Below are 22,396 nucleotides of genomic sequence, written 5' to 3' on the forward strand. Positions count from 1 at the left end.
TTGCTTAGTTTTATCACTAGTCATGTCATTAGTACTTCTAAAATTTGGGTAGCAATAATCTCTTTGTAAAATTAATGCTCATGAACTTTGAGGTATTCCATTTTAGACTTTAGTTATTCGTGACGCACGAATTGAATGAAATGAGTCACACAGCGCACGTTAATAATCTTCATTAGGAGTGCTAGCCGACAAAGCGCAATCGCCTGCAAGAAGGCATTTCTGGGTGGGTCCTACATATTCAAATCCTACATATCGCATTCCCCGGCGATTTCGTAGCCCTGGCACTCGTAATTACCTTTGTCACGCGAGATTGACAATATCGGGACGTCTCAGTTACGCGGAAACTCTACTGCTGTCACGTGACCGCAAACGTAAGCAATACGTTCGTTTTCTCTCATAACTCACTCATTGTCTATTTCAGCGGGCAACCGCAACGTTTGTCGAGGAGCCGTCTATGACGTCAATGCTCAAATGCGGGCAAGGTGTCTATTCTACTTGCATAGCATCTTACCAAGGCCGAAAACGGGACGTAGAGCGCTGTCTAGTTGCGAGATTGCATGTCGAAACGTGATGTCGTCGCTATCGGCACACCCTGCGTGGTAATCGCTGGGCTTGCAGGCGCAACCATGTTAGCACCGACTTGTTCGATGCACTACAGATGACGACACTGCGCTCTTTTTTTTTGGCCCCAAAATACGGTCCCTAAATAACGTACGACGTTACTACAAATCACGCTACTAGGGTAAGTTCTTGCGCCACGTGGGCCTCCCCGCCAGAAAGCTCCCGACCGCGTAAGAAAGAACACCCGGATACCGTCATGTGATAGAGCGTAACGCGGACGTTCGAGCATTTTCGTTCTCGCGTTTACGTCGACCGCTACTGGCATCGGCCATTGTACTGCACGCAATCTTCGAAGGCGCAGCGCGCAGTTTCTGCAACCGCAGCACACCCACGCGTGCATTGACTGATAAACATTCGCGTTGCGGCTCACGAACGGACGCGTGTACACGACGCCTAAATTGCGGTGCTTGCAGTCACTCTGCCAGCCCAGTCGCAACGTTCTCCTCAAGTTGCCACTGCGCAAGAGAGCGCCGCGCGGGATGCCAAGCTCGGTGCGAAGAAATAAATAAAAAAAAAGTGCGGGCAAACGAGGACGGAAGAGCTAGACGGAAAGGGGAGGAGCGGAAATAAGAGATGGGTGGCTCCTGGGCGTCGCAGTGGACAGCCTAAACCACGAAGCAGGCAGGTCATCAATCAGGGTCTACTGGCCGGAGGCCTTTATCCCCGGAAAGCGCCGTAGCAGAGCGCGCGGCCCACACGGTGTCCGAGGAAGTCGTTCGACAACTCAACAGGACCGCGCTTTCGCAACGCCCGCCCATAACGCACTCAAGACGTTTGTGCGTGAATTCGGACAGTGATACGTACACTGAAAAAGCGTGAATTCAATTTGCCTGCGGGCAAGCTTCCAAACAGTTTCGTGGTTAAAAGACCACTCAACTTCCTTGCACGTGCTTTTTTTTGTTGTTTAACATTTTCATTCCTTCAGATATAACCACGCCCACCATATTGACGGCGCCTTGCGCACACATGAAAAATTACTTAGCGTTTCTGCCCACTCTATTTCTCGGAAGAATGGGCAGGACAAAGCAGTCATTCATTCATATTTCGAGCAAGCTTACTATATAAAGTTAAGGTTCGTGTTGGCAAAAATTCCGTGTGGCTCCTTAATGAGGCGGGATAAGGAGATCCAAGCTTCTTTGCCACCAGAAATGTGGATACCGGTGCAAATAGCGAATTTTATTTTCCTCCTCTCTTTTCATGCCCAACCTGCCCTCCTGTCTTGAAAAAATGAGTCTTTGCCTACAATGACAGATTTTAGGCATGCAGAATATAAAATCTATGCACGAGATAACGAGAAAGAAAGTTCTTCAGGTAAAACGCACATCTTGGGACCTACGTGGAGCGAAGCTCTCGTGAAGCAGATAATTAAATGCTATGAACCCTTCCGCTGTTTACAAAGGCCCTGGACGGCTGCCCGTTTTACCCACTGCCATAACTTGCTACCTTTAGCGGGCAAAAAATGACAATTTCGAGTAGCAGAAGTGCGTTAAAACAGAGGCCCGCAGATTTCCTTCAATATTTCCTTGTACGTAGTTGTGTAATGTGTCCTTCACCTCGTTCCTCCCATTATCATCCCCCATTGTGACCCTTTTTCTTCCCCTCTTCCCCACTCCCTTACGTAGAGTAGCAGGCCAGATGCTCCATTATCCGGCCGACCTCTCAACATTTTCCAATCATTAAAATACTTCTTCTTCTTCTTCCTTGTATGTAATCAAAACCTTACAAGTCAAGTATGGCGCACGTGATAAGAAAAAATGACAGTACCATACTTGAGGAAGTATGCCCCCTTCTTTTACCTTTAAGCGCAAGAAGAGACTTCCCGTACACCAAAACAATTTAAAATATTTTTTTTCGGGCGTAGCAGAGTGATAAGGAAGGTGACTGGAAGTGTTATGGGACGGCAGGCGTGGGAAACAGTGTATACAACTTAATGCGATGCATGCAGTTGTCTTTATTTTGATCCTGTACAGCCGAACGTATTATCCGTCCACAGGCTTCTTATCAGTTAGGATAACATGGAGTCTCCTGGGCACACAAACATGAAATTAAATTTACATTCGTACTCACACGGAATACGCCCCCCCCCACACACACACCCACGCACGCACGCACACGCATGCACGCCAGCACGCACACGCACACTATTTCTCTTCTTCCGTCTCCTATAGTAATAGTGACTCTAAGTGATTGGGAAAGCATGGGAGCGAGGAAGTCGGAATGATAAGTCGACAACAAGGTTGTTGACAGCTTTGATGACCCTTGGCCGAGCAGGAAAGACATGCAATCCTGTATCAGCGCGTAGTACTCACCCTTTCTAACGACGCTGGGAGAAAGCGCACGTGATCTCTGCGAGCCAATGGAGGTATGGAGGTTCGTACCTCTTCAATGCAGTTTATTGCAGCGAGATTTACGTCAGCCTTAGCTGGTATAATCTAGCGATCCCTTCCGCTCGATTCTATGTCGCTCTTATCATACACTGGTCATCGCCGAATCATCCCATTCATAACGCGAGTGGAGCGCCGTCTTCACTACTGAAGAAACGCGAGAAGAAATGACCTTAAAATAGAATCGTTACGCTGTCGCAGCTGTTGTCTCTGTCTCCGCTACAAAAAAATTATAAATTCTGGGGTTTTACGTGCCAAAAACACAATATGAGTACGAGGCGCGCTGAAGTGGGGGGCTCCGTATAATGTTGACCACCTGCATGGGGTTCCTTAACGTGCACCCCGTTTTTTTTTATTCGCCCCTTATAGAAATGTGGCCACCGCGACGGGGGTTTGATGCCGCCCTCTTGCGCCAAGCAGCGCAATGTCAAAGCCAACGGGCTACACCGGCATGTTCCATCTTGCTATCCCTTATTGAGGCTAGCAAACCACTGCCACACCAGAGCGCTGAAGCACCCACAGAATCCATTACCACGACTGCGTCCCGGAAAGGCTTCATGTGATGGCTCACCTTTGCAGGACAAATATGACTGCGCTGCCGACAAGGCACAGCTGGATGAGCACTGCGAAGTACCAGGTGATCTCCATACACTGCGGAAACGTTAGACAGAAAAAAAAAAGTCAATAAAATTACAAGGACGACAGAATAATGTGTGTAAACATGTTTCGCCTACCTCCTTTCGAATTAAATTTTTGAACTAATAACGCGATAGCGCTAAGGGGCCCCGTGTCGCAGAATATCCGCCGTCGGCGTCCAGCGTCCGGCGTCCAGCGTCAAAATTGTAACCTACGCATACCCTACCACGCAGGCCCTCCACGTGGCGCAAGGAAGTTACTAAACTAATTGAATTTCTCAGGGTAAAATACGTGTAGAAAACGTAAAGTACTACTTACACGCAACCTACAGACGTGATAGCGTCGAACTGCAATTAGAATATACTATAAAACATAATTCTGTTACGCGGAAACTCAAACACAAGCCCCTTTTAACGTTATAGTGTTCTCCAGCTGCCATTTGAGGTCTGTCTTAGCATAAGCGGCGTGGCCTCCTCAACTCCTTGCACACCATGAAAAAAAAAAAAAGAACCACGAAGCTCGTCTTCACGCATTCTGTTCGCCGCCAGCGCTTCCCCGTAAACATTACCGTTGTATAAATTGCAGTTGCCGGGAAGCGTGAGAAACACTCAGTGGATCATAGTACCTTGCTGGTGAAGCAGCGCACAAACACGGACACAGTGGAGACAAGCAGGAATAGACGACACTCGCTGCTAGTGTCGTCTATTCCTGCTTGTCTCCACTGTGTCCGTGTTTGTGCGCTGCTTCACCAGCAAGGTACTATGATCACTCACCAACTAGCCCAACTTTCCACGTTACTCAGTGGATCATGGAATGCTATCGCATTGCACTCTTAGAGGCGAAGCTTAAGCTTTCTCGAGATTTCTGTTCTCGCCCCCACAAAATAATAAAAACAGCATGGTTGTCTTATGTATATTTAATGTATTTTGATTCGTTATGTAAAGAGCCTATAGCTTTGCTAAATGTAAAAATAAATGCGTGCTTTGGTAAGCGCCGCGGAAACACCGACAAGCACGATTTGTTCACCTTCCTTTGTTTAGGAAGGTTCTAGCCAGTGCTTGTTAGCACTGGCTAGAATTTTTTCTTCCTCCTTACTGACGCATATCAAATAACGACCTGCCTGTTCGTTGTCCACGCAGTCAAATTACATTTCCAGAGAGCAATACTTTAAGTATACTGAGCAGCACTTGTTAAGCAGAAAGCACAATTTTTTCCCATTTTCGTAAACCTTAACGGTGTATCTAAAAGCAAATTTATTTCTTAGTTCATTAGCTTTGTTTTATGAGGTGGTCATTAAAGCTTCGTCGAAAATATTTCTTTTTAATGTGTATTTAATGGTATGTAATGATGTGTATGTAATGTGTATTTCTACGCTAAATAGACCTACCGTTTCTTTTCTTTCTTTTTATTATTCTTGTTTTTTATGGAAGTATGCTCCATGTGTGTGGGGGGGGGGGGGGGGGGGGGGCTGATTATTTCGAAATCTTTCACGTGAAGATCTGTTGTACGGATTACAGGCAAGTAGGACAATCGCAGTTATTTTATGGATAAGCCCGATATGGCATGGACCGAGATTATCTTTGAAGCGAACTTCACAGTACTTTGGGTAAACACAATTCAATCCTAGACGACTGTCGCACGGGCGAGGAAATCAGCGGCCACCAGGCGTTGGAATGCCGGATGCGGCACTGTCTTCCTGGCTTGACCACGCATTACCATACGGCGAAAGTAGAAGCCTGTTTATGAGTGGCCGTTGACGGCGGATCAATGGACGCGGATGTCTGTTCCTTGCCTCCAGCTACACTCTAAGGAAAGTTTACACCCTTTGGGGTGTATATCTGCCACACAACGATAATCGTCATCTGCCTTGCCCGCGTTTTCTCTATTGAAAACGCTGCGCTCGTAACTTTCCTGTCGGGAATGCTATGTCATGCTGATAACGCGCATGCTGTTCGTTACTGGGAGGTACCTGGCTCGCAGCGTTAAAGAAAGGAAATGCGGACAAGACTGATGACGTATATCGTTGTGTGGCAAGACACGACTCAAAGGGTGTAAACTTCTCTTACAGTGTATCGCTAAATGAATGGTAACATCAGAATACAATAAAACTACATATAACGCGAACAGCGCAGCGAACCAAACAGCGGCGATGATAGCGAGATGGATGAGTCATGCACTGAGCATATCCCTTAGTTTCGCTCGTACCGCCGTTTGAGCGCCTCCGGTGCGTGACTCATCCATCTCGCTATCATCGCCGCTGTTTGGCTCGCAGCGCTGTTCGCGTTATAAGCTGTTCGCGTTATATGTAGTTTTATTGTATTCTGATGTTACCATTCATTTAGCGATGCACTGTAAGAAAAGTTTACACCCTTTGAGTCGTGTCTTGCCACACAACGATATACGTCATCTGTCTTGTCCGCATTTCCTTTCATTAACGCTGCGAGCCAGGTACTTCCCAGTAACGAATAGCATGCGCGTTATCAGCATCACATAGCATTCCCGACAGGAAAGTAACGAGCGCAGCGTTTTCAATAGAGGAAACGCGGGCAAGGCAGATGACGATTATTGTTGTGCGGCAGATATTTGCCGCAAAAAAAAAAAAAGTGTGCTTACTGATTCACAATATGGATTTCGGAAAAACAGATCCACAGAAATGGCTCTTCTTGCGCTGAAAGAATACGTTTTGCAGAGCTTTGAAAATAACCACTACGCAGTCGGCATTTTTATAGACTTTAGTAAAGCTTTCGACAGCCTCAATGACAAGATTCTTATTCGGAAGCTTTGTTTGTATGGAATTCGTGGGAAACCGCTAGAATTACTCAAATCATATCTGAAACATCGACGTCAGTACGTTTCCATTAATAAACGTAACTCGTCCCTCTTAATTATTGTATGTGGTGTGCCTCAAGGAAGTATTCTTGGGCCACTTTTGTTTAACGTTTTTATAAATGATATCGTGACCATAAACAGTGAGGTTCAATTCATTATGTATGCGGATGATTGCACACTGTGTGTCTCAGGTCCTGATGCGAATGAACTTGGGAAAAAATGTAATAAAATTATGGCAAGTTTGTCCGATTGGACACAGACAAATAAGCTTAAAGTAAATTCAAAGAAAACAAAAGTTCTAATATTTCGCGCAAAAAATAAACCACTTAACATTAATCATGCTATTTATTTTCAGAGCCAACGCATTGAACTGGTTGAAGAATTTAAAATTCTTGGAGTATACCTTTCTTCTAATTTACGTTGGGATGCCCATATCAAACATCTCTGCGGCAAACTCTCTGCGGTTACCGGTGCTATGGCACGTTGCCACACATTTCTACCTACGAGAGCAAAACTTCAAATATACTATGGTCTCTTCTTATCGTATATAAATTACTCTTACCTTGTCTGGGCTACAACATCCAAATCTAACTTGCAAAAGCTGGTAATACTTCAAAAGAAGATCGTTCGGTATATAGAGAACGTTAATCGGCTTTCACCAACAGATAATATGTTTCTCAAATACAGACTAAACCGCGTTGATAAATTATACGAACACAGATTACTAGAAACGATTTACCTCTCATCCGAATATGTTAAGAATTATTTTACATCCCTTGCTCAGCTAGTAATCTGCACTCACACGAAACAGACTACACGAAACCCCGTGGTGTGGAAGGTACCATGGTTTCGAAACAATTACAGCCTACAGTCCTTAACACATAATATACCGACTGTACTAAACAAATATAAGCACACAGCTACGCTAAATAAAAATGGTTTGCGTGACTATTTTCTTTCTTTATAGTGCATTCAAGTGTAAAATGTCATTTTTATGCATACGTACGATGTGTAATGTTTGTTGTGTATAACGACTTCAGTGTATATATCATGTGAATGCTACTGCCATGTAGGGACCCTGGGCCTCCGTCAAGCTGCTGCGACAGCTTTTTGCCCAGCTGTCCCTCCAGATCCTTTTTTCCTGGTAAATATTATTGATTGATTGATTGATTGATTGATTGATTGATTGATTGATTGATTGATTGATTGATTGATTGATTGATTGATTGATTGATTGAAAGGGTGTACCTCTGTTTGAAAGTGTGTTCTGAAAAAAAAAGTGGCGCTTGACCAACCGGAAGTTTCTCGGCAATGCAGAGTCAACGCCACCTAGATAGCACAAGGCCTGTTCACTCCGATCCATGACGCCAGGCTACCTGGCCCGAAATTTCCATTGCCAAGGCTGGCGTGACGAAAGCGGTGACGTCAAAATCCCCACGGCTTACACGGGAGCATCCCCATTAGATTCTATAGCAGTCGGGCCAGGTAGCACGACGTCATGGATAGGAGTGAACAGGCCTTCTGCTATCTAGAAGGTGTTGGCCGAGCACGCACTTCCCTCGCGTCAACGTTTCTTCTCCACGCATTTCTTCTCCTACTCGGCGAGCGCACCCTGGCGCAGTCAGGCGTGCTCGTGCTCATCGGCTGCTGCTGACTGCTGTTGACAAGCGCCTAGTGGAAGTCTCGTCGATGCCTTCATAACTTTGGCACGCGTTTTAAAAAAGTGCGAGAGAGAAAAAAAAAGTATTCCATTCGGTAACCGGTGGCGCATTGCTGTGACAACACCTTTTCGCAAAAGAAACACCTTTTTAGCGTGAGGCAAGATTTTGCGACTTTTTAACTGTTACGCTGGGTACAAAATCTTCCGTGTTGCGCCTGTCAAAAAATTTCTGGGGTTTTACGTGCCGAAACAATGATTTGTCTATGAGGCCCGCCGTGGTGGGGGAGTCCAGATTATATTTGACCACCTTGGCTTCCTTACCGCATATATATATATATATATATATATATATATATATAGTTTAGCAAGTCCCGCCGCAGCCCGGATTCAATCCCGCGCTCCCGGGCTTAGCAGCGCAACATCAACGTCACTATGGCACCACGGCGCGTAGTTGCACCTGTTGATGTTAAATATTTAAATTGCGAGCTTGCCCAAGTAGAAATGGTCAACCTACCATCGCGGGAGACGCGCATAAAAAGCAGAAGTGCCGAAGCACAAATCTTCAGCACTGATTCTAGGTTCTGCCAACCGGTTTCGCGTCGTCAGTCTCGTCACTCGCGAACGTGCACGAAAGACCCTTGTCGCATCCCTGCCACCGTTGGGCCTTGTACATTTAAATTAAATTCGGGGGTCTTACACGCCAAAACAACAATATGATCATGAGGCATGACGTGCCTTTGACAACCTGGCGTTCTTTAACGTGGCCCCAATGCACGGTACACGGGCGTTCTTGTATTTCGCCGGCAGAGAAATGCGGCCGCGGAGGCCGGGATTCGATCCCGTGCCCCTCAGGCTTAGCAGCGCAAGTTGCGGATTTCCAAGTGCTTCGATTGAAAGTTTTTTTTTAAAACGAGGCTTTGCTTTGCGAACCCTCTCGTACTTTCCTGATCGTGACTGCTGGGTGTGTTGCTGCTGTCTTTCTGAATAACTCATACTTAAAAAAAATGAATTACGGGCCCGATGTTGGGATATATTGAGCCTCCGGTTCCCCAGCACAGCAGTCCCATTCTCTAACCACTACGCCACATCGGACGTATACGTCTATCGTGTCAACGCCCACTAGTTCTTTGAGAAGATCGCCACGTGCGTGATTTTGCTTGGCGCGTCTGCGCGCCAGGTTTCTTTGTGCCAAAGACGCAGCAGTGAAATGGGTACATTTGTTAGCATTTAATTACCCATTCACGAAAGAGTCCAAAATGTGCGTTCGATCTGCATATTTCGCTCTCTCTATATTATTATTATTATTATTATTATTATTATTATTATTATTATTATTATTATTATTATTATTATTATTATTATTATTATTATTATTATATTGTGCTGAAAGCTCACGTCTGGTTGCCCCGAGGAAGCCTTAGTGCAGCCTCATTCAACACACTGAAAGAAACGCTGCGTTTAGTTTTTTTAGTACTTGGTGCATAACGCATCTGGCCTGCATGGCCATTTGCCACGTGCTCGCTCATGTTTTCACAGGAAAAATAATGCGTTTGGCCGCTATTTCTGCTGATTCAACTGATAAGAAATGGGAGTTCATTGCTGCAATTTTCTAGACAATGTCTCACTTGGCACAAACACAGTGAAGACAGAACTACGCTTCCAGATATCTGCTTTCGGCAGAGTGCTGTGACCACGGGAGCCCAATACAAGTTCGTTCTTTGGACTTCAAGAGTTCTATTGGCGTCGCTCAGTAGAGTATACAAAGTGCACCGGCCTGCGGCTTGCATATTGCACACACCACCACCTCTTAGTGAAGCTCTTCAACGGAAAGCAAATGCAAGACTGAATTTCGATAAGATACGCTCGACGCGTGGTTCTTAAGAAGCATGTTTGCCATCGGCGGATGCCACCGCAGCATCGCAATACTCTTCCCTTAGGCGATGGCAACAGAATAACTTCGATATAACGTGCTACCTACTTTTGCTTTCTATGTCATCACATCAGACGCCCTGGCTGTCATTGAGAAGCCGAATTGAGAAGCCGAAGCTCAACGCTCTCAGAGTTGTATTGGTGGTTATTGACTGGAAGTGCGATGGGTGCTTCAACAGACGTCCCTGTAGTGCTTTGCGTGTGCTGTGATGCGCGGAAATCGCATGCTCTTGGCCTTTTTGAGCAAGACGCAGCGCTATGTACCATTTCAGTTTTCGCGTGTCAGTCGATCTCCTTCTGATCGCCAACATTGCGACACCCGCGTTTTCGTGCAACATCTTGGGCAATGTTGGCGCAGCACCATACCAGCGTGCAAAGCTGCTCACGGGATAAAAACCCTGCGCCGAGAGTGCCTGCCGATTTCCGCACTTTTAGAGCACAGGAAACATATCACGAGCATATTTTTACGCTTTCACAACATTATCTGGCAGTGACTGAACTCCCATAGAAAAAAAAAACGCCATGGAATGGAGCACAAACATTGTCATGCAAGGACAAGATCCGCGCCGTTGTGACGTCGAGTTGTGCGCCAAAAGACCGTCGTACTGTAGATAACGGTAGCCGCATATGGCAGCTAAACACCTCAAGCTACAGAAAACACCACCATCACAAACGTGTTTCGTCTCGGCACGTCACGGTGTGTCGAAATCATATTTAAAGGCGAATCCCTACCATCGCATGTAAAAGTGGGCCACTTCCGACACGCAGTTCGCCCCTTCATACCAAAACCGCTGCAGTGCTGGAAGTGCATGAAGTTTGGGCATGTGAGTAGTGTGTGCAAAAACACTACCGTCTGTTCTCGCTGCCCTGGGCCCCACACCACTAACACGTGCGAAGCCAGTGTGCTGAAGTGCACAAACTGCAGCGGCCCTCACGATGCCTCCTCGAAGGAATGCCCTTTAATTCGCAAGGAAATTGCAATATTGAGGAAAATGGTTAGAGACCACTCGTCTCACCGAGAAGCAGCAACATCTATTAGGCGGCGACGATCGCGTCGCCGACGTCGATCACGAACCTCCAAAGCCTCTGCAGAGCGCCAGCCACGTACACTGCCACCCACTCTTCCGCCCAGGCCAAACGCAGTCAGCACAAAGGACAAAGACGCAACGAACAGCCTTGCCGCTGACGCGTGGCCTGCACTCCCGAGGCTACATGCTCCTACTGAGCGAAATCAGCCTTCTACAGCAAGGGACACTTCGACTGTTCCTGATAGACTGACGGACCAAGATCAGCAAGTTGTTGTCATGATCAGCTCTCTGGTGAGTGATATTCGTGTTCTTCTGGACAAGATAAAGACACCAACAGCTCGAAGTGCGTTGCAAGTGCTGGATGCCATCAATCCGGTTCAAGTGAGCCTTCAGAAGTCCAGTGCTTGAGAACTTCTACAGCAGAACCATGGCTCATCGACAACAACAGCGATCGTTCCGGGATGATGTCAGAAGTGCCTCCATATTCCAATGGAATGCGAGAAGCCTAAGGTCACGTATTTCGGATTTTCGACAGTACGTGTTTGACTACCACTTTCCTATACTGATGATCTGTGAACCGAACTTATCAGCCTCCATAAGACTATCAGGATATGAACCTTTTGTTTCAACAACGTGTGCCCGTAGTAGTAAGGTTCTGGTTTACATTCGCAAGGACCTAACGTATTTTTCGCAACCCGTAGCGCCACACGACGGTAACCAATACGTCTGTGTTAGCGTGAAAAAGAAGCGGCTGTCTTTTACTATTATTGGCGTCTACCTATCCCCAACAAGTCAGTTTGACAGCAAAAGACTAGAAGATATTATGGCTACTACTCCCGGTCCTTGGATATTAACAGGGGACTTCAACGCTCACCACCATATATGGGGAAGCTCCAGGATAAATTCGAGGGGCAGGTCATTAATATCCTTCGCATCAGGCCACAACCTGTGTCTTCTAAATGACGGAAGTCCGACATTTCTGCGAGGAACAACGTACAGTAGCTGCCTTGACTTGACTTTGGTGTCACGTTGCCTGACTTCGAGCGTGCAGTGGTTCACTGATATTGAAACTCATGGAAGTGATCACATTCCGACCTATGTGAGAATCAATGGTCTAGACGCCGCATTACCGGATGTATCTCGCCAAATCGATTGGTCAATCTTTCAAGATCGAGTAGAAGACACCTGCAAGAAACATATCGCACGCAGATTAGAAGACATAATTGCAGACGCAATGCAAGATTGCACGCGTTGCTTCGCACATTCGAAAAAGCGTACAGAGAATGACATTGAATTGGAAAGGCTTCGTACAATACGTCGCCGTGCTGAAAGGAGGTACAGGCGCACAAAGTCGATTCTTGACCTCAGAGAAGCTCGGCGCATGCAAAAGAAGATAAGACGCCGAATGGATAAGCTAGCGGATCAAAGATGGAAATGCTTTTGCGAGTCACTAGACCCCCGCAAGCCATTGTCCCGTGTGTGGCGTACCCTACGAGGTCTTTGCTCAAGACCCCAGCAACGCCACCCTTTTAACGCCCTCGCTCTCTATCAAAACCGCCGTGAGATAGACGTTGCAGAGGAATTTTGCGCGCAAATCGCCGGCGGCACAGTTTTAGTCCCCGACATGGCTTTAAGCGACATCCCCGGTCCACGAGATACCAGTATGGAGGCTCCATTCTCTATGGAAGAGTTAGAAGCTGCTATGGCGCTCTGTAGGTGTTCGTCTTCACCAGGGCCCGATGGCATAACATATACTGCTTTGCGCCACCTAGGCCGAGAAGCACGAAGAGAACTCCTCAGCCTTTTTAATAGTTCATGGCAAGATGGTGTCGTCCCACAGGAGTGGAAACGCAGCCGCCTGGTACCGCTACTAAAAGCAGGGAAGTCGCCGCTCGAACTGGCATCGTATCGGCCTATAGCACTTACCAGCTGCGTCTGGAAACTCATGGAACGCATGATCCTCATGCCTCTCGAATGGTACCAAGAACACCACAAGATTTACCCTGATTCTATGGCGGGATTTCGACGAGGCCGTTCATCGATTGACAGTGTCATCGATTTAGTGTCATCTGTAGAACAGCAAAAATCTTGGAAACGATTATCAGTAGCGCTCTTTCTGGACGTGAAAGGCGCTTACGACAACGTTTCCCATCAACCCATTCTAGACGCACTTTTGACAATTGAACTAGGAGGGCGAGTATATCGATGGATCAGAAACTACTTGGCACAAAGGTCATTGTTCGTACGTACGGAAGATGGTCCGACTACCGACCACTACATATGCCGAGGAGTTCCCCAAGGTGGGGTTCTAAGCCCTATTCTTTTCAACCTCGCACTTGTTGGGCTGGCCGACTCCCTACCGGAAACAGTGAGTGTCTCAATCTACGCCGACGACATCTGCATCTGGTCATCAGCGGTCACTCGTCTGCAGGTTCGCGCAAGGCTGCAGAAAGCAGCAACACAGGCATCTCACTATCTTCACACACAAGGCCTTACCATCTCAACAGAAAAATGTGCGTTAGTCGCCTTTACACGAAAACCAATGTCTCGTTATCCAGTATGCATTAGTGGCCAGCCTATCTCCTACAAGAGAAACCATCGGTTTTTGGGTGTCATTGTGGACCGGGACCTCTCTTGGAGTCCTCATGTTGCCCACTTGAAGAAGAAGCTCACATCTATTGTTCATGTCTTCAAGTTTATCGCCGGGAAAACATGGGGATCGTCAGTGGGCTCCATGCTACAGTTATATCGAGCACTTTTTATCGGATTGCTACGTTATAGTTCTCCCGTGCTTGCTAAAACATGCAAGTCAAATCTTCGAGAACTACAGAGCGTGCAAGCACAGGCACTACGTGTTTGCCTAGGACTTCCGCGGAGCGCCTCAACAGCAGGAACCATTATATTGGCTCGAGACCATCCGATCGCGACTTACATTAGCATCGACACGCTTAGGGCCCATGTTCGTCATGTTTCGCGCATGCAATCAAGCTCTCTTGCCTGCCTGCCAGAACGACGACCACAGGCGTCCTTCTCCAACGAGGTCAGCATCCATCGTGCCTGTCTACCATCGGGCTTCGCACCCTCAGCACGTTCAACCTCAGCTTTGTGGTGTTTAAAACAACCTCAAGTGCGTCTCACGGTTCCAGGGATAAGAAAAAAGACCGACCTGCCTACCTTGGCCCTGAAGCAAGCAGCTCTGGATTGTTTGAACACTTTCTACTTTGACCGAGTCCACATATATACGGATGGCTCTTCCACTCAGACCAGCTCCACCGGCGCAGTGGTTATACCATCACGATAAATTAGCGTACGATACAAGATTTCTCACATGACAACATTGACCGGATCGGAGCTTGTTGCCCTCCGAGGTGCCGTTGATTACATCAACAACCAACCCGCTAATCGGTGGGCAATATTCTGCGATTCGAAGGCGGCCTTACAATGTCTTCTGTCATCTCTTCGTCGCGGGTCGTGTGAACAACTAGTGTCGGAGATACGAGAAATACACCATTGTGTGATAGCGAAAGGACACGACGTCGTGTTTCAGTGGCTGCCTGGCCATTGCGGTATCTCCGGCAACGACCTCGCTGAGGAAGCTGCTAGGAAAGCACACGAAGGAGCAACCCTTGTTTCTGTACCTTTATCGCGGACCGACGCAGCCCAACACCTAAGCAAGGTAGCACACCGTATGACATTAGAGAAGTGGCACGCACCTGAATTCACCCAAGAACGATTGCATTCCCTCGACCCCTCTATGCAACTGCGGCTGTTACCAGGGCTTCTGCGAAATGAGGAAACAATGCTGTGCCGCTTACGCTTGGGCGTCGCATTCACCAATGCATATACGTTTTTGATTGGAATGACTGATAGCGCCGACTGTAATGCCTGCGGTGCCGAGGAAACTATAGAACATCTACTGTGCTACTGCCCATCTTTTCAAAACGAAAGACATGACCTCTGCACAGCTCTCAATCAGCTAGATAGAACACCGTTCCCCTTGAAGAAGATCTTGGGACCATGGCCTCGCATATCGCAGCTACAAAAGGCCACAAAAGCTCTGCTGCGATATTTGAAGGCTACTGGATTGACTCAGCGTCTGTGATCTGAACTGAGTGACCGAACGATATACCCAGTAGACTTTCTTTTCTTCTTTTAATCTTTCCGTCCCCTTTCCCCTTTCCCCAGTGTAGGGTAGCCAACCGGGCTCAGTCCTGGTTAACCTCCCTATCTTTCCTTTATCATTTGCTCTCTCTCTCTCTCAAGCGAAAACAACGTATGCGTAGTAGACCCGTGGACCGCCTTCGAGGCAAAACGCATTATTCCCAGCAACAGACATGGACAAACGACTTCATGTTTTGGAGAGAGAGAGAGAAAGAGCAAAGTAATTTATTGGGATTCTGGGCCCTGGTCCGTGGCCACTAAGTGTTGGCGTGGCAGTGAGTAGTGACGGACGGTAGACGGTGGTGAGGGCGCGGCGTTAATGACGTCGTCTCCTCACTGGGGATGGTCCGCTCTTTGTGGTAAGGTGAGCCCAGAAAGCTTCCTACAAAAATTGCTAAAGGGAACGCTGGCGCTATTTTCTTAAAAAGCTGAAAGCATGGTGGTTCAGCTAGCACGGGAATTATGGACAGTACGTTAATTTGCCTAAACTTTCTCCTTTCAACTTCAAATGGCTTTGTCAATTTGCAATTTGACCACGTTCAACAAAATGTTGCGATCTAACAGGAACAATTCAAAATGATTATACATGTGTGCAGAAGGTTATTGTCTTCATGCGGTTAGGCGGATGTGGTATGGTATGGTATGGTAAAACTTTATTGAGGTCCTGTAGAGCGTGAGCCATCACGAAAAAGGCCGCTCCCACATGGGAACCGGAAGGCCAAGCCTCTCGGCCGCATCCTGGGCGTGCTGGATAGCCCAGAGTTGGTCAGCTAGGAGATGGCTGCGGCGAACCGCAGATAGATTGTGTGTAAGAGCGACGGATTGGGATACGTATTCGTTTGTAGCCTACTGAGCGTTAGTGCTTGGGCTATATTGAGCCGCGGATGAAGAACAAAGTAGGTTATATGGCTGAGATAATAGTGTTTAGTAGTCCCGTTTTAGGTAGAGGGCGTGTCGCTATTTGCTGGGGAATCGTCTTCCGATTGATCGGGGATAGCGCGGTGGACAAGTTCGCGCGCAGCCCCTTGAGCCGACTCGTTCAGGTTGGGAGGAGCACCCTCTATTTGACCCTGATGTGCGGGAACCCAATAAATGAAGTGGCGCGTGATTTTCTTGCCCCCACGAAGTCTGAGGGCCTGTTTGGAAACGGTGCCTTTTATCAAATGCTCTAACTGCAGACCTTGTATCGCTATAGACAACATCCCGTGAGCTACCCAGCAGGGCTAGTGCAATATCCACTTGTTCAGCAATTTCCGAGCCACTGGTCCGAACCGAGGCAGCATTGGTGATTCCTTGCCGACCATCGACAGTGACGATGGTGAACGCCCGAAGCCCCTTACGACAGGCGGTATCCACAAAGCTGACCTGTCGCTGGTCACTATGTATTTGCCTATGGAGGTTGGCCGTCCTTGCCCTCCTTCTACCGCGGTTATGATCGGGGGGCATGTTCCTAGGTAGGGGCGCGACCGTCATGCTCTCACGAATCAACGGAGGAACGTCATAAAACTCCTCCGCTATATACTCTATCGGGGTGATGTCCGAGTTCCTGCAAGATGGATCTCCCTGCCTTAGTTGTAGTGAGGCAAGTTGGCTGTGTGCGCTTCTGAGCCTCTGCAATTCCTTCCAGAGTATCGTGAATCCCAAGCTGCATTAAGCGCTCTGTACAAGTGTATACGGGTAACCCGAGAACCCGCTTAGTAATCTTCCTACGCTGTATATTCAATTTATCCCGCTCTGCCCGTTTCCATCGATGCATGGCAGCCACGTATGTAAAGTGGCACAGAACAAAAGCATGCATTAGTCGAAAGAGATTATCCTCCTTGAGTCCATGACGCCGATTTGATACCCTGCGAACTAAACGAACGGCACTTTCAGTTTTAGCAATTACCTTGCCTATATATTCTGGCCATTTGTACCATCTGACTCAATGATCATGCCCAAGACCTTGATTGAATCGACTCTGGATATCGGGCAACCGTTTCTAGTTTATAGGTTGATGTCTCTGTCTTCTAATGATGTCCAACCATTGGGCCTCGGACTACGTTTCTTGGGACTATACAGTAGAAGTTGCGCCTTCAAGCGGGAGCAGCTGAGACCGGTGGGTTCAAGATAGGTTTCGATAATGTCTACGGCGTCCTATAAGGCTCCCTCAACCTTACCATAATTGCCTCCTGTGCACCGTATAGTGAAATCATCAGCCTACATGGCGTGTGTAATGCCTTCAATCTCGAGACGCCTTCTGGTAAGGCCATCCATAGCTAGATTAAATAAATAGGGGGAAATGTACCGCCCCCTGTGGCGTGTCCCTCTCGACTTATTCCAGCAGTTGTGATTCGAGATCGGCCACCCTGAGAGTAACCTTCCTATCCGCAAGAAATGATCTGACGTAGTTGTAAAATCTCTTACCCAGATTGAGCCGAGATATCGAGGCTAGGATATGCGAATGTAGAACGTTATCGAACGCCTTCTGAAGATGATGTCCCATAATGGTCCGATTGTCGCTCGAATATGATTATCGAATATTATTTATCGGAAATTTTGCAAAATAAAGCGTTATACACAACGCCAAAAGAACATCTGAAACCAGAAGCATGAAGATCAAGCAAATCCATATATTAACCATCATTTACATGGTGACTGTACCAACGCAACTGAAGTGTGCCTTGCCTTAATTTTTTGTAAGAAACACGGTAGTGAGCCAAAGGGACGTGGTGTTAAGGCGTTGGTCGGTGTCAGCTACTGATAAAGTGTGCGAGGGCTTTTAGGTAGTGGCTGAAGTGGTCCGAAGAAAGTGGATAATATTTCTCTCTATGTTAAGCCTAACGAGGCTTCATCTGTGGACATCATGCGGACTTTATTTTTCGGTTATCTTTTAAAGCTTAAAAATCACTTCAGTTAAGTGAACCATCAATCCTGTACTTCACAGTACCTGAGGAAATTATAGCAAGTGGGGCGGAGGTGTGGGGGTAGGGGGTGGCTACATTATAAATAAATGTTTTCATTTTTGGAACACATTTGAGCTTTAATAAGCTTGATCCCATAGAGCAATACTTTTAATGCCCTTTATTTGAAGGCTATACATGTCGCTTTCAAATTTAATGTGCCCTTCTAAACAAAGCTAAAGCTAAAAAAAAACTCGGGAAAGTGAAAGTAACTAAAGAAACCTAAGCTCATTAAAACTAACTAAAGAAAGCTAAAAAACTATATTACGAGAAAAATTATTCGAGTGCGGAAATGACATTTGTAAGAAATGGAAGATAGGAAATAATTTTTTAAATAGGCGAAACAACCGCGATATACGTTTTAAAGGAAATAATTCATAGCGACAGAAAATACACCACCTCAGAAGAAATTACTGATGCTTTTGAGGATTTTGTCTTTAGTAGTGATTCGCATATACCCACGCAAGATCACCATTTAATGTAACGCCTACTTCACTAATTCGTTTTGTTTCCAACCACACCACTGGAAATAGAAAACATTGTAATAATTTTAAAAGCAACCATTGATAATATGCATTCAAATCACACCAAGATAATTGCACACTTAATCTCAGAGGTTCTCGCAATTATTATTAACCTAATGTTTAAAAGTGGTACTTTCCCACAAGAAGTAAAACAATGTAGAGTTACTACAGTATTCAAAAAGGGTGATTGTGCCTTGATAACTAATTATATACCAATATGCATTCTACCCTTTTTCAGCAAAGTTAATGAACGGCTGGTAGAAAAGCGCCTAACTATTTACCTAGCAAAATTTAGTAGTATTTCACCAGTCCAATTTAGCTTCCACAAGGGCTATTCAACCGAACTTGCACTCATCGCCCTAACTTAACAATTAAACATGGCAATCGATAAGGGAATGTGTGCTGGATTAGTGTTCGTGGCTCAAACTAAAGCACTCAATAAAATTAACCACCGCATTTTGCGTTTAAACTTGAATCTTTCGGAATAACAGGTCCTGCTTTAACTTTAACACAAAATTACTTAAAAGGTGGAACACAAACAGTAAGAATTAATGGTGTGCTTTCTAAATCTGTGATAACAAACATCCGCGTACCACAGAGATCCATACTTGACCCACTGTTGTTTTTAATATACGTCAACGAACTGCCTAATTGCCTGCTTTCTTCTAATTACATTCTTTATACAGATAACACCACTATCTTTAACTCTGACAATTGTGTAAGCAACCTAGTTTCGAAAGCTAATACTGACTTAAAACAACTTGTTAAATTGGTGAATATTAATCAACTGGATATAGACTCGTCTAAAACTGAATTTGTTTCATTCACGTCCCACCAACGCTCATCCGTATTCATTCCTCCGCTCTGCCTGGGTAATAATCATACCGCCCACAGTGCTCCCTGTAACTATTTGGGTGCAGAACTTGAGTATAACCTTACCTTTTATCAACAGATAGCCAACATTAGGCAAAAGGTAACCTACGGAATATGGACACTTTTAAAAGCTCGGTATGTATTTAGCCATAAAACACTGCTATTTTTATGCTACTAATTTATCCATTCACATATAAGCTATTGCGTTGTATGCTGGGGCAATACATATGCTACCCACTTACAATCATTGCAAGTCTTACAAAACATGGCCGTTAGACTAAATAGATTTAGTCCTAACGATTTCAATGCCAAACAGTTACTACGTAACTATATAATTGTAAAATCTCTAACTATACATTCTACATATCATTCTATATATATATATATATATATATATATATATATATATATATATATATATATATATAGTTCTATATATCATTCTAACTATATCATTCTTACTGTAGACTTTTTAATGTTGGTACCGTTTTTATATCGGCAACTAGACAACGCTCATCGCAAGTCAGATACCTCGATACCACGATCTCTAACAAAAGGAATCAGTCTCCGTTGCGATATCTTGGAGTACCTCTCGATAACTTCCGTAATAGTGGACCTCCTTGGGCGTCCACGATAACCACTACACGTCGAAAGGTGACAACCTGGCAAGGACGTGATCTCTCCATTTTTGCGAGAGCTAAGGCATGCAATACATTTCTCGCTTCTAAGCTTCTTTGTGTTCTGCAGGTCTTGCACTGCTCACGTGTCCATGTCCAGGCATTTCATAGGATATTTGCATGTTTTATTTGGAATTCATCATGGGAAGCCATGAGAAGGGACAACCTTTTTCTCCCGCTTGAAAAGGGAGGCCTGAGTCTTGTGCATTCGTTTGTGCGACAATTGGTCATGCGCTTGTTTTACCTTAAAAATGTCCGTCATCCATTCTTTCTCGCAGTTATTCGAGCACGTCTTGCGTCACACCTCCCTTTTCTTTTTGTCACGACAAACTTTGCTCAAGAACTACCGTTATGGGGCTTCTTAAAGGAACTTGTCAGCACTATTTCATTCTTAAAAGCCAGATTCAACCTTGAATATTTGTTTACCGTTAATCGCACGTCGCTAAATGTAGCACTTATTTGATAACCTTTTCCCTGAACCTCTGTACCGAAAGCCATATCTGTTTCTATTTGGTCAAGATGTTCTTTGCCGTGTCCGTAGAATGCGCATTGCGCCAGCAGCGAAAACGTTTTTCTTTAAGCTGCACACCTCCACACTGCCAGTTAAAACGTGGCTTCAGGAAAAAGGACTGTATGTACCCTGGAATACAAATTGTAGGCTTTGCAATCAACCCGAGACAATAGAACATTGCTTTATACTTTGTCGTGACGCATTTCTTTTTTGGGACATTTTACAAAGAACTATCAAAAAAGACTTTCCTCTCACATGTTATGGTATCCGGTTCCTTCCTTTCAAAAAGACAGCCAGTAATACACCATGTGATTTGCTTATGTTATTAGGACTTTATTCATTATGGAAAAGTCGAATGATCGACAGACATGCCGAGCCACCTCGCTCGACAAGGTCTATCTTCCGAGAAGAGACTGCTCAAGTCCTTAGTGTGGTGGCTACATATGATCCCGTCCCTGAATGGATTTCGCGTCTGGACGCTTGTGTTTGTTTGCAAGAATTTTGAACTGTCATTGGCCTGTATACTGTCTGTGAATTTGTTTCTCTTGTATGTTCATATGTAATGTAACTGCATTGGTTTGACAGTACCGATAATTCCATGCAATAAAGAAAAAAAACTAATCTTACGCGATTTACTGTAAACAATAATGTTATTCTTCCTAAGGTACGCAGCAATTATGGTAAGCAGAGTATCCATTTTTGTCCATTTCTTTCTGGAACGCACTACCTCCTACTTTAAGTCATGAAAAGCATTTGAATTTAGACTAAAAACCAAAGACCATATTTTATCATCTGAACCACTTGGTTATGTCTGGTTTCCTTTTCTCCCTCCGAATGCACACTTCGTTAATAATCCCGCTACACAAATAAAAGTTCGGTTGGTTATGTGTTATTATCCATTTACTTTCATAATGGCTTTATAGTTACCTTTACCTCTGTAATTAGTTGAACGTATTAATAATTATTATACTTTTTTACTAGCACGTCTGCAACTGATTTGTATCAGTACTGCTAATGGGAGCTCCTGTATACGCTATACATGAGCTCCCATTACAGTCTTTCACCTCGAGACCTCCTTCTGCATAATAATTCCTTCTACTATATCTTGTATACTAATAATAAAACCTCATTGATTCATTCATTACAAATAACTTTACTAATTAATTTCAGTTTTAAATTCAATTAATTTCTTTGTTAAGTGTCCATCGCAGTCGGATAACGGATGTTCCAAGCCAGCCTTATGTTTCACTACTGTGATAGCTTCCCTTGGGCCCAGTAAGGCCCAAGGTAAGGCTAGCCGCTCTCTTTTGCAATCTGTCTAAGCCATCGCTGAAAGTGACCTCCGATAACTGTTACATCGCTGCAAAGTATGCGTACATATGCATACTCTATGCGCAGCACGTACCCGCTCGTGTGGCGCGACGAAAATATTGTTGACGAAGAGGACGTTGAGCCACCAGTTGTCGTGACAGTTCTGCGCCACACTGTCCATCGTCTCCTTCCACATGGGGCCGGATCCGATGACGGGCAGCAAGATGGCGACCATGGTGGCCAGTAGCATCGACACCACGGCCCTGCACGAGTGAAGTTTGTCACTTACGCCGCGATCGCTGGCGGCCGT

General features: G+C 45.5%; 1 protein-coding gene across 1 annotated transcript in view; it reads right to left on the reverse strand.

Annotated features, from left to right (window-relative positions):
* The window catches only part of LOC142575808 (nose resistant to fluoxetine protein 6-like), a 339,710-nt gene that overhangs the window by 20,176 nt on the left and 297,138 nt on the right, over positions 1 to 22,396 (reverse strand). The window contains exons 9-10 of the mRNA XM_075685475.1: positions 22,181 to 22,349; positions 3,577 to 3,656 (exon numbers count right to left, since the gene is read on the reverse strand). Coding sequence (XP_075541590.1) covers positions 3,577 to 3,656; positions 22,181 to 22,349 — 249 coding nt within the window. The remainder of the gene's footprint in view (positions 1 to 3,576; positions 3,657 to 22,180; positions 22,350 to 22,396) is intronic.

This window comes from Dermacentor variabilis, chromosome 1 (genome assembly GCF_050947875.1).
Source record: "Dermacentor variabilis isolate Ectoservices chromosome 1, ASM5094787v1, whole genome shotgun sequence".
In the NCBI taxonomy this organism is placed as follows: Eukaryota; Metazoa; Arthropoda; class Arachnida; order Ixodida; family Ixodidae; genus Dermacentor; species Dermacentor variabilis.